Source organism: Ornithorhynchus anatinus, chromosome 3 (assembly GCF_004115215.2).
Source record: "Ornithorhynchus anatinus isolate Pmale09 chromosome 3, mOrnAna1.pri.v4, whole genome shotgun sequence".
Taxonomy (NCBI): Eukaryota; Metazoa; Chordata; class Mammalia; order Monotremata; family Ornithorhynchidae; genus Ornithorhynchus; species Ornithorhynchus anatinus.
Genome location: NC_041730.1, coordinates 87,998,735 through 88,011,330, shown reverse-complemented (window position 1 = coordinate 88,011,330; position 12,596 = coordinate 87,998,735). Strand labels below are relative to the sequence as shown.

General features: G+C 47.3%; 1 protein-coding gene across 2 annotated transcripts in view; it reads left to right on the top strand.

The window, feature by feature from the left end:
* Positions 1-12,596, top strand: part of TSPAN15 (tetraspanin 15) — a 79,826-nt gene that overhangs the window by 27,518 nt on the left and 39,712 nt on the right. For both annotated transcript variants that reach the window (XM_029059202.1, XM_029059201.1), the window contains exon 2: positions 11,454-11,639. In XM_029059202.1, coding sequence (XP_028915035.1) covers positions 11,454-11,639 — 186 coding nt within the window. The remainder of the gene's footprint in view (positions 1-11,453; positions 11,640-12,596) is intronic.

Sequence of the window (12,596 nt, the reverse complement as noted above, 5' to 3'; positions counted from 1 at the left end):
GTGGGAAGTGTTTGTTGATGGGAGCTAGCCGCCTCACCACGTGTGAACAAAGCATAAGTGAATTCCTCCTGGATGGGACCTGGGCGTTTTGCCACGTGCAAGTAACACATAAGTATATTCCTTCCAATAGGGAAGCTCTAATATCATTAAATAATCACATTCCTTCCAAAAGGCAGGTTCAATTCGCTGCGTCCAAAATAATCAAATAATTCAATTCACCTCACAGTATAACTTTTGAATAAAACTCAGACTTTCTGTTCCTGGTTTTCTCTCTCTCCCTCTCCCCAAATCAATTCCCAAACGAACCCGTCCCCGGACCAAAGGGGACACCTACTCTTCTCATTTTATACCGTCTTGAGGAACTCATCTACTGCCATGGCTTCAGCTATTGGATCCTTGCAGATGAATCCCAGATCTAACTAGCCCCGACTTCTCTTTTTCTCTGCAATCTTGCATTGTCTCTTGCCTGGAAGATATCTCTTTATGGAAGTCCTCCCGGCACCTGAAGCTAGTAATGGTGGTGACTGTAGCTGCCGTTTGATTTTACTTTTTTTGAATGGTATTGAAGTGTTTATTAATAATAATAATGTTGGTATTTGTTAAGCGCTTACTATGTGCAGAGCACTGTTCTAAGCACTGGGGGAGATACAGTGTAATCGGGTCATCCCAAGTGAGGCTCACAGTCTTCATCCCCATTCTGCAAATGAGGTAACTGAGGCACAGAAAAGTGAAGTGACTTGCCCACAGTCACCCAGCTGACAAGTGGCAGAGCTGGGATTCGAATCCAGGACCTCTGACTCCCAAGCCCGGGCTCTTTCCACTGAGCCCCGGGCCAGTCCCTGTTCTAAGAACTGGAGTAGGTACACAGTAATCAGGTTGGACCCAGCTCACAGTTTTAATCCCCATTTTAGAGCTGAGGTAACTGAAGCCCAGAGAAAGGAAGTGACTTGCCTAAGGTCACCCAGCAGACAAGTGGCAGAGCCGGGATGAGTTCTTCTGACTCCCAGGCCCGTGCTCTATCCACTAGGCCATGTTGCTCCTCATCTGCTTTCTTTGACACCAGGGCTGCTCTTGTCCACTCCTCAATGTGTGGGTAAGCGTGTGTGTGTTGGTTGTGTGTGCATGCGTGCATGAGTATTCTCCCAAGTGCTTAGTGCATTGTTTGGCACACGGGCACCATTGATGGATTGACTAGTTGTCTTGGCTCAGTGGAGGAAGACTGACCCTTCTTCCACTGAGCCAAGACAACTAGTCAATCCATCAATGGTGATGACTGACCCTCACCCTCTGGGATTTGGCCCGAAAAGTGGTCGAGCTTCGCAGCTATTTTCACTACAATCTGACTGGTCTGGAAGTCAGGGTAAACGCAATCAAACATGTTTAATCAAACATGTGCCAAGCACTGTACGAAGCACTTGAGAGAGGACGATACAATAGAGTTGGTAGTCTTCATTCAATTCAATCATTTATTGAGCGCTTATTGTGTGCGGAGCACTGTACTAAGTCATGATTCCTACTCACAAACCACACTACGTGAGTGAATTGAAAGGAAGAAGCGGGTTGAGAAAACAGTAGGATGGAACCATGGAGTAAGAAGGTAGGCCTGTGCTTAGCCCTTTTCTGTGAGGTGCTGGATGGGGGTCTTTTTCAGGGGAGGAGCCCCTCTTCCCCCAGAAGAAATTTATCGCTTTTGCTCTTCAAAGCCCTGAATTAGGGGCTGAGGTTCAATGACTGACCTCTGAAGCACAGGTAATAATAATTGTGGTATATGCTAAGTGTTTACTATGTGCCAAGCACTGTATTAAGCTCTGGGGTAGATACAAGATAACCAGGTTGGACACAGTCCCTATCCCACATGGAGCTCACGGTCTAAGTAGGAGGGAGAATAGGTGTGTAACTCTTTCCCGTTCCCCCATTTTATAGATGAGGAAACAGAGGCACAGAGAAGTTGTGAAGTGCCCAGGGTCCCACAGCAGACAGGTGGCAGAGCTGGGATTAGAACCCAGGTCTTTCTGACTCCCAGACCATGCTCTTTCATTCATTCATTCAATTCAGTCATAGTAAGTGCTTACTGTGTGCAGAGCACTGTACTAAGCTCTCGGGAGAGTACAACACGACAATAAAAAGACACATTCCCTGCCCACAGTGAGCTTTCCACTGGACCACACTGCTTTTCTGGGGAGTCTATCCATCGAAGGTTCCCGTTCCCCCCAGTTGCCTCAGAACGGGGAAAACCTGCACCGTCTCGGTCCCTCTTCTGGAGGTGAGGCGGGGCCCGTTTATTTGGTTTTCCAGAAAGCCACGTCGCCCCAGTGACAGGGGACCCATCCCTCTTAGCGTGGAGCACCAGCCCCGGAAAGCAGGCATTTGTAATGGAAATGCTGACCCCCTCCCTTCCCCAGACCAGCTGGCAAGGGGCACCACCCCAGGGCCCCTCTGTGGAAAGACCAGGGATCTGACTGAGGTCACCCCTCCCGGCGGCACCTGAGCTGGAGGGGCCTCGAAACGAGTAGGTCCGGGGATCAGTCCTGAGAGCCTCCCTTCAAACTCCATCTAACATAATCACTGCGAAGTGGGAAGACTATAGAACTAGCAAGAAGATGGGCCTTTCCATCTCTTTAAGCCCCCACATGGATTCATTCACCCTCCCTCCTCCTCCCGCTCTCCGGCTCCAAGTTGGGTTTTAAGCCTGTGTGTTCTCATAACTGAAATATGGGCAGTTTGTTTCCAGGGTGGGCACTGAGGGCTTTGAGATGATGAACAACCTCAATTAGTGAAAAATTGGACACTCGGTAGTGGAAGAGTATTTTAGACTTAGAGGAGAACGTAAACCAGGGTAGGCTCTAAGTAAATATTATTTTTATCTTGAACATCTTGGGAAGTCACAGAAACCGCTTTGAGCGGTATGCCGAGCCAACTCCCCGATACTCTCACAACGCGGCAGGGTAGATCGAACCAGGAGAGTTTTATTAAACACCTCCAAAGTGGGCCTCTGTTTAGTGACTGGACTGTGGGGGCATGGGTAGAATTCCAGTGCTTAGAACAGTGCTTGGCACATAGTAAGTGCTTTAACAAATACCATTATTATTATTATTATATGACCCCCCTTTTTTAGGGAATATCAAACACTGGTTCTCTTTGTGAACTGGGCAGCCGGAGGGTCTCTTGTGAATTTTAAGAATATTGGTTTCTGTGGTTTTCTGTAAAAATCAAATTTAAGCAGGTTTATTGACTACAATAATAATGATAGTGGTATTTGTTTTTTTATGGGATCTGTGGTATGGTATTTGTTAAGCACTTACTGTGTTCCAAGTACTTTATTAAGTGCTGGGGTAGGTACAAGATAATCAGGTCTCTTGTGGGGCTCACATTCTAAGTAGAAGGGACAGTAGGTATCGAATCCTCACTTTGTAGGTGAGGGAACGGAGGCACAGAGAAATTAAGTAATTTACCCAACGTCACACAGCAAGTAAGTGGTGGAGTGAGGATTAGAACCCAGGTCCTCTGACTCACCAGACCTCGCTACATCGAAACATTATTGCCCACCACAGGGGTATTGACTGCTAGCCTTCAAAAGCTGGCCTGTTTCTCACTGTCTTCTGGTACTGAACGATACTAATGCCCACAACGGGCTTTGGGGAAATATTTTTGGTGGTGATGACTTGGAAGAAGAGGGAAATTTCTTTGGTGGAAGCAGGAGAAATGTAGGTTAGAGCAAAGGAAGGAACCAGCGTGGCCTAGTGGAAAGCCGGAGCCTCGGTTCACTCATCTATAAAATGGGGATTAAGACTGTGAGCCTCACGTGGGGCAACCTGATCACCCTGTATCTACCCCAGTGCTTAGAACAGTGCTCTGCACATAGTAAGCACTTAACAAATACCAACATTATTATTATTATTATTAAAGAGCGCCGGCCTGGGAATCAGAGCACTTGGGCTCTAATCCCGGCTCTGCCAATTGCTTGCTGGGTGACCTTGAGCAAGTCACTTAACTTGTCCGTGTCTCATTTTCCTCAATTGTAAAATAGGGATTCGATACCCTATTATATTAAGACTTTGAGCCTTATGCAGGACAGGGCCTGACGCATAGTCAGTACTTAACAAGTACCATAAAACAAGTACCATAAAATAAACGAACTTACCGACTATAAGGGTTATTAGACTCTGGGACCAATTCCTGAGGAGGTTTGGAAGTCCTCCTTCATGGAGGGATCCTTTATGAGAAGAACAGATCAATGGCTGACTGAGACCTGTGGGTTATGAATCCGTTTTGATTTGGGAGCTGGGTCAAAGAAGCCTCTGAAATGTCTGAGTTTGGTCTTTAAAGCTCTACAGTAATAATAATAATTATTTGTTTGTTAAGCGCTTACTATGTGCAGAGCACTGTTCTCAGTGCTGGGGTAGATACCGGGTCATCAGGTTGTCCCACCTGAGGCTCACGGTTAATCCCCCTTTTACAGATGAGGTAACTGAGGCACCGAGAAATGAAGTGACCTGCCCACAGTCACACAACTGACAAATGGCAGAGCTGGAATTCGAACCCATGACCTCTGACTCCCAAGCCCGGGCTCTTTCCACTGAGCCATGCTGCTTCTCTGATGGTACTTGTTTAACGCTTACTATGTGCCAGGCACTGTACTAAGCACCGGGGCGGACCCAAACGAATCGATTTAGACCCAGATGAGGTAACTGAGGCATAGAGAAGTGAAGAGACTTGCCTAAGGTCACACAGCAGACAGGTTGCAGAATCAGAATTAGAACCCACGACCTTCTGACTCCCAGGCCTGTGCTCTATCCACTACGCCATGCTGCTTCCCCTACGGTGACATTCTTCAGCTCTGGTTGTTTCTGATCAGACCCTTCTGCAAGATGTGTTTTGGGAGGTGGGTATGGAGGAGATAGTGGAGAAATGGATAGTGGGAAGCAGCATGGCTCAGTGGAAAGAGCTTAGGCTTGGGAGTCAGAGGTCATGGGTTCGACTCCCGGCTCTGCCGCTTGTCAGCTGTGTGACTGTGGGCAAGTCACTTCACTTCTCTGGGCCTCAGTGACCTCATCTGTAAAATGGGGATTAACTGGGAGCCTCACGTGGGACAACCTGATGACCCTGTATCTCCCCCAGCGCTTAGAACAGTGCTCTGTACATAGTAAGCGCTTAACAAATACCAACATTATTATTATTAAGTAAATAGTCTGGAGAATCAAGGTTTTCCTCATCTGGCTTCAAGCCACAGAATGGCAGGTGGGGTACAGGGATAAAGGTGTTTTAGCCCAAGGAATTCATTTTTCAATTGCATTGATCTCTTCAGGTCAGATGAGAATGAATTTTGGCCCAATCAATCAATTGTATTTATTTATTCATTCATTCAATAGCATTTATTGAGCACTTACTGTGTGCAGAGCACTGTACTAAGAGCTTGGAAAGTACAATTCGGCAACAAATAGAGACGATCCCTGCCCAACAACGGGCTCACAGTCTAGAAGTGGGGAGACAGACAACAAAACAGAACAAGTGGACTGGCATCAATAGCGTCAATATAAATAAATAGAATTATAGATATATGTGCATCATTATTAAAATAAATAGAATCAATACATAACATATCTACAGAAGTGCTGTGGGACAAGGAAAGGGGTAGAGCAGAGAGAGGGAGTAGGGACTCTGGGGAGGGGAAGGAGCAGAGGAAAAGGAATGCTTACTAGTAGAGAAGCAGCGTGGCTCAGTGGAAAGAGCACGGGCTTTGGAGTTAGAGGTAATGGGTTCGAATCCCGGCTCCACCACTTGTCAGCTGTGTGACTGTGGGCAAGTCACTTCACTTCTCTGTGCCTCATTTACCTCATCTGTAAAATGGGGATTAAGACTGTAAGCCCCACGTGGGACAACCTGATTCCCTTGTGTCTACCCCAGCGCTTAGACCAGTGCTCTGCACATAGTAAGCGCTTAACAAATACCAACGTTATTATTATTATGTCCAGAGATTTGCACTAAGCACTTGGGAGAGTACAATACAACTAAATTAGCAGACATGTTCCCTGCCCATAAAGAGCTGACAGTAGTAATGGGTGGGGAACGTGTCCCCCTCAAGCTGGACATTAGCCTTTCGGCAGGGTCACTGTTTTTTCCCTTGGATAACACCTGGTTTTGCTTGGTTTGGGCCTGAGCAGGTGAACAGAAGACGAGAGGCAAGGTCCTTCGTAAATAGACCAATGCTCCACCCAGCCCAGGATTCTGTTCCCAGAAGGAGCCAGGTGACCCTGGCATTCCTGGAAATTCATCTCCTTTCTTGAGTTTTCCCTAGACGCGTGTTGCTTGATTCGGTGGTTTCCGATATTCCTCTGGACTGTGCAGTTGTTCTTCTGCAGTCGTTTGCTATTTTCCCATCCCAGATCTGGAAAGGCCAGAACTCTGAGCGCCTTAAGGAAACGATCGCCTTGTCCCGTCGTTGTTGAAGACTTTGACTCCTCCTGGCCCCTGCCACTCTGCATCACTGATTCTCATCAGAATCAAAATCTTCTCCAAGTACTTTGTATTTTACACGTCCACTCTTACTTCTCCTTTATCTAAAAGCTATGCATGGTGTGTATGAGAGAGAGATTTTCTAAGGCTGACTCATTTGTGACATTTCCTGATCCAGGATACTCAGATCGAACATTGTTCATGTTTCGTTGGAGGCGTATCTGGAGCTAGAAGTTTTCCAAACCGACGCCTTAGCTCTCTCGAGCCGCTCAAGTTCACTGTATTAAATGGTTGGAAAACACTCCGGGGGGCTGAGGGAAAAGGTTCCCCCCATGCCAGCCCACAGCCAAAGAGTAGGCAGCAGCCACAGACCAGCCCTTGACAGAGGTGCTCTGTGCTTCCAAGATGGTCTAGTTAACATCGGTGATCACGTCTGGGATGCTTTTCCCACCAGCCCCCTCCCTCCCCGCCCTCCAGAATTGAGAGCTGCAAAAAACCAAGCAGACGGGAAAGGGGTTTGCAAAAGATTCCTCATAGTGACCAGGGTGATGAACTGGAGCTGAGAATTTATGAGGGGTTCTTATTAATCCAGGCAGAGATGTATCCTACTTAGATTTCTTCCAGCCGTGCCACCCATCAATCATATTTATTGAACACTTACTCTGTGCAGAGCACTGTACTAAGCGCTTGGGAGAGTACAACGCGTGGCTTAGTGGAAAGAGCACGGGCTTGGGAGTCAGAGGTCGTGGGTTCGAATCCCAGATCCACCCGTCAGCTGCGTGACTGTGGGCAAGTCACTTCACTTCACGGTGCCTCAGTGACCTCATCTGTCAAATGGGGATTAAGACTTGTGAGCCCCACGTGGGACAACCTGATTACCCTGTATCTACCCCAGTGCTTAGAACAGTGCTTGGCACACAGTAAGCGCTCAACAAATACCGTAATTATTATTACAGTATAACAGATTTGGTAGACATGTTCCCTGTCCACAAGGAACATCCTTACCTGAGAATTTCACAGCTGGGGATATCTACTGTATAAAGCCCAGGCCTTAAAAGATCAATCAATCAATCAATCAGTGGTATTTATTGAGCATTACTTTGCTCAGGACACTGTACTGTGCCCTGGGGAGAATACAACAGAATTGATAGACCCGTTCCCTGCCCTAACATCTTTCCCTTTTAGAAGTTTTAGCGGGCGCTAGACTCCGACCTCCTCTTCTTCCTCCTCGCTTTGTTCTGCATCCACCCTCAGGTTTCTAGGACTTGATGTTTATCTGATCGGGCAACATTCAAGAAATAAGATTAGTCATCTCTCTTCAGGGAGAGGATGTTTCATAGAAGGGGCCTGGATACGAGCCCATTGATCGTAGCCAGCGAGACAGGAACCAGAGATCCCTTCCTGGAGGGATCTATCCTCAGGCAGCCAATATTGCTCCTCTCTGAGAGGCAGGCGGGGGCCGGGGTGGTGTTCAGGGTCATTGATTCATTCCATCGTATTTATTGAGTGTTTACTGTGTGCAGAACACTGTACTAAGCACTTGGGAGAGTACAATACAACAACAAGTAGACACAGTCCCTGCCCACAGTGAGCTTACAGTCTAGAGCGGCGGGAGACAGACATTAATATTAATAAATTACAGATAGGTACATAAGTGCTGTGGGGCTGGGAGGGGGGAACAAAGGGAGCAAGTCAGGGTGACGTAGAAGGACGTGGGAGAAGAGGAAACGGGGGCTTAGTCAGGAAAGGCCTATTGGAAGAGACGTGCCGTCAATTATTCTGTGAAGGCAGAGAGAGTCATTGTCCGAAGGATTTGAGGGCATTCCAGGCCACAGGCGGGACGCGGCCAAGGGGTCCGTGGAGAGACAGGGGAGATCGAGGCACAGTGAGAAGGTTAGCATTAGAGGAGCCAGGTTTGCCGGCTGGGTTGTAGGAGAGAAGCAAGGTGATTGAGTGCTTTGACGCCAATGGTGAGGAGTTTTTGTTTGATGCAGAGGTGGATGGGCGGCCACTGAGGTTTTTTTGAGGAGTGGGGAAACATGTCCTGTATGGTTTTTGTAGAAAAATGATCTGGGCAGCAGAGTGAAGTACGGACTGGAGTGGGGAGAGACAGGAGGCTGGGAGGTCAATGAGAAAGCTGATGCAGTAATCCAGGCGGGGTAGGATGAGTGACTGTATTAATGTGGATGTAGTTTGAATGATTGTAGTGATGTTGTGAAGGCGGGACTGACAGGATTTAGTGACGGATTGAATACGTGGGTTGAATGAGAGAGAGGTGTCAGGGATAACGCCAAGGTTACAGTCGTGTGAGACGGGAAGAATGGAGGTGCTGTCTACAGTGATGGGAAAGTCACAGGGAGGAGAAGGTCAGAGGGCGACCCACTTTTATGGGAAGAAGGGTGAGCATCATTGTCAGGTTCTCAGGCTGAAAGCTCGCTGTGGGCAGGGAACATGTCTATCAGCTCTGTGGTATTCTCCCAAGCGCTTAGTACAGTGCTCTGCGCGTGGTAAGTGATGATTGTTTGATTGAAAAGCGCCCCTTACCCTCACCTCAAGAGGCGTTTTGACTAGACAAAATAGGTTGTAACTAAGCTCCTGAGAGTGTTGGGCATGGACACCATGAGATAATAATGATAATAAGCAGCAGCATTATAATAATAACGATGGCATTTGTTAAGAGCTTACTATGTGCCGAACACTGTTCTAAGCTCTGGGGTAGATACATGAAAATCAGGTTGTCCCACGTGGGGCTCACAGTCTCAATCCCCATTTTACAGATGAGGTCACTGAGGCGTCAGTGGGCAGGGACTGTCTCTATCTGTTGCCGATTTGTACGTTCCACGTGCTTAGTACAGTGCTCTGCACATAGTAAGCGCTCAATAAATACTATTGAATGAATGAGGCACAGAGAAGTCAAGTGACTCGCCCAGAGTCACACAGCTCATCAGCGGTGGAGCCGGGATTAGATCCCATGACCTCTGACTCCCAAGCCCATGCTCTTTCCACTGAGCCATGCTGCTTCTCTGCATGGCCTTGTGGATAGAGCAGAGACCTCAGAGTTAGAAGGACCTGGGCTCTAACACCTTCTCCATGACATGCCTGTTGTGTGACCTTGGACAAGTCACTTAACTTCTATGTTCCTCAATTACCTCATCTGTAAAATGGGGATTAATACTGTGAGCCCCATGTGGGACGTGGACTATGTCCAATCTGATCAGCTTGGATCTACCCCAGTGCTTAGTACAGTGCCTGGCACGGAGTAAGCACTCAACAAATACCATAAAAAATAAGGGTGGAATTAAGCACTTATTAGGCACCGTACTAAGTGCTGGGTTTGATGCAATATAAGTAGATTGGACACAGTCCCTGTCCCACATGAGACTCGAAGTCAAAGAGGGAGGGAGATAGTCCCCTTTTTACAGATGAGATGACTGAGACACAGAGAAGTCAAGTAACTTGCCCAAGATCACCCAGAAGGCAAGAGGCAGAGCTGGGATTAGAAACCAGATGAGTGAGTCCTTACTTTTCCACATACTCATTTTGCCATTCTTTTTTCTCCCTATCCGTAATTATTGTAGGCTTTGTTCCCACCTCTGGATTGTAAGGATGGATCGTGGTGTCAAAACTCTCTTGTATTCTCCCAAGCCTTTAGTACAGTGCTCTGCACAGAGCTCAGTGAATAATGTCGATTGATTGGTTAATTAATAAAGGCTGAAAGAACGGCCCAGGATTCTCCCTAGAATCCAGAGAGCACTTGGAACTTTGGAGTAGACTTAGCTGCCTTACCTAGTGGAAAAATATAATTAACTAACACTCTTTTAGAGAAACACAGCCCTCCACCAGGCACCTCCCTCCTTATTTCTATCTAAACTCTAGTAAGGTCATTCTGAAAGTTCAGGAAGGGATTTATTTTTAGCTGTGCTCTGCTCACATAACTATGTCTAGTGAATCTTTAAACATCTCTTATGACGCCTAGGCATCTAGCGGAAAGGGCACAGGCCTGGGTCTCAGGAGAACCTGGTTTCTCATTCTGGTTTTGCCACTCGTCTGCTATGTGACCGTGGCCAAATCACTTCTCTTCTCTGGGCCTCGGTTTCTTCATCTGTTCAGTGGGGATTAAATACCCAGACTCCCTCACTCTTAGACGGTGAGCCCCGTGTGGGACAAGGACAGTCTCCAATTTGATTTTCTCTTATCTACACCGGCATTTAGCACAATGCTTACCATTTAATAGGCACTACTTAACTAATTACACAATTATTATTCATGTTATAAAAAAATGGTGGTATTTGTTAATCGCTTACTATGTGCAAAGCACTGTTCTAAGCGCTAGGGGATACAAGGTGATCAGGTTGTCCCACGTGGGGCTCACAGTTTTAATCCCCATTTTACAGATGAGGTAACCGAGGCACAGAGAATAATAATAATAATGTTGGCATTTGTTAAGTGCTTACTATGAGCAGAGCTCTGTTCTAAGCGCTGGGGTAGACACAGGGGAATCAGGTTGTCCCACATGGGGCTCACAGTCTTAATCCCCATTTTACAGATGAGGTAACTGAGGCACAGAGAAGTTAAGTGACTTGCCCAAAGTCACACAGCTGGCAAGCGGCAGAGCCGGGATTCGAACCCATGAACTCTGACTCCCAAACCCGGGCTCTTTCCACCGTGCCACGCTGCTTCTCTGTTAGGCAGATACACTTGGAAGTATTTTCATATTTAATGATCCATTCCCATAAGACACTAAACTGGTGTGCACCTCTGGATGTCCTCGGTTACCCGCATGGGAGAAAGCAATCAGTTCACATCTCAGCTTAAATTGCAAGCTGTGGGAGAGAGGCAGGGGTCAGCTGTGTGGGATTTTGGTTTTTTTTTTAATTTGCAGTCCCTCTGCTTGGCGTCACATACAAACAACTGACCAGTAAGTGCTCCTGATGACGACGATGAATCCATTTTTAGGAAAGGACCCTGAAATAGATGTTCCCCCTCTTTTCTCGCTACAGTTGATAGGCGGCCTTGTCCTTTCCGTGGGGATCTATGCTGAGGTCGAACGGCAGAAGTACAAAACCCTGGAGAGCGCCTTCCTAGCCCCCGCCATCATCCTGATCCTGCTGGGGATCGTCATGTTCATCGTCTCCTTCATCGGCGTCCTGGCGTCCCTCAGGGACAACCTGAGCCTCCTTAAAGGGGTGAGTCAGTGGTCTCTCGGCCTCCCTCCATCACTGCTCGGGAAATAGTCCTCTTTTGTGGTATTTGTTAAGCGCTTACTATGCGCCAGGCACCGTACTGAGCACTAGGGTAGATACAAGCTAATCAGGTTGGGCACAGTCCATGTCCCACATGGGGCTCACAGTGTTTATCCTCATTTTACCGATGAGGTAACGGAGGCCCAGAGAAATGAAGCGACTGGCCCGGGTCACACAGAGCTGGGATTAGAATTTAGGTCCTCTGTCGCCCGGGCCGGGGCTCTTTCCGCTAGTCCCCGCCGCTTCTCCTAGGTCATAGGCTGTAAGGTCTTAGAGAGTGGGGACAGGACCCGGAAGGGCGGTTCTTGGATGGAGAGCATCAGTCTCAATAGTATTGACCGACCACCCTTTAAATATAAAATTAAATATGCCACCTCTGCCCTTTAGGAACCCACAATCTGATGGGGGAGTGGGATGGGAGAAGACATTAATTGACAAACGTTCCCCAGACTGTAAGCTCGTGGTGGGCAGGGAATCTGTTTATTGTAATGTTGAACTCTTCCAAGGTCTTAGTTCAGTGCTTTGCACACAGTAAGTGCTCAATAAATAGGATGGAATGAATAGTTGAGTGAGAGGAAGTAGATTGGAACAATTGAGAAAATGTATAAGTAAACAACTAACATAGATAAATGCATGAGTTCTGGACAGCAGAGGAGGTGACTTTTTTTAAAAATCACCCTGAAGCAGGAGAGGGAAGTGGTCCGGTGAAGTTGAAGCGAGGTTTCTGGATGATTCGGGTGGTCATCACTAAGGGAGACACAGATGGAGGGGGCTGTGGGATGGAGAGATGGCCACGAGCCCACTATTACCCCAGTTTGGAGCCATGTAGATAGATGTTGTGGGATAAACATTTGGAAGGGAAGAAAAAAAATGAATGAAAAGCAAACAATCCGACGGAAG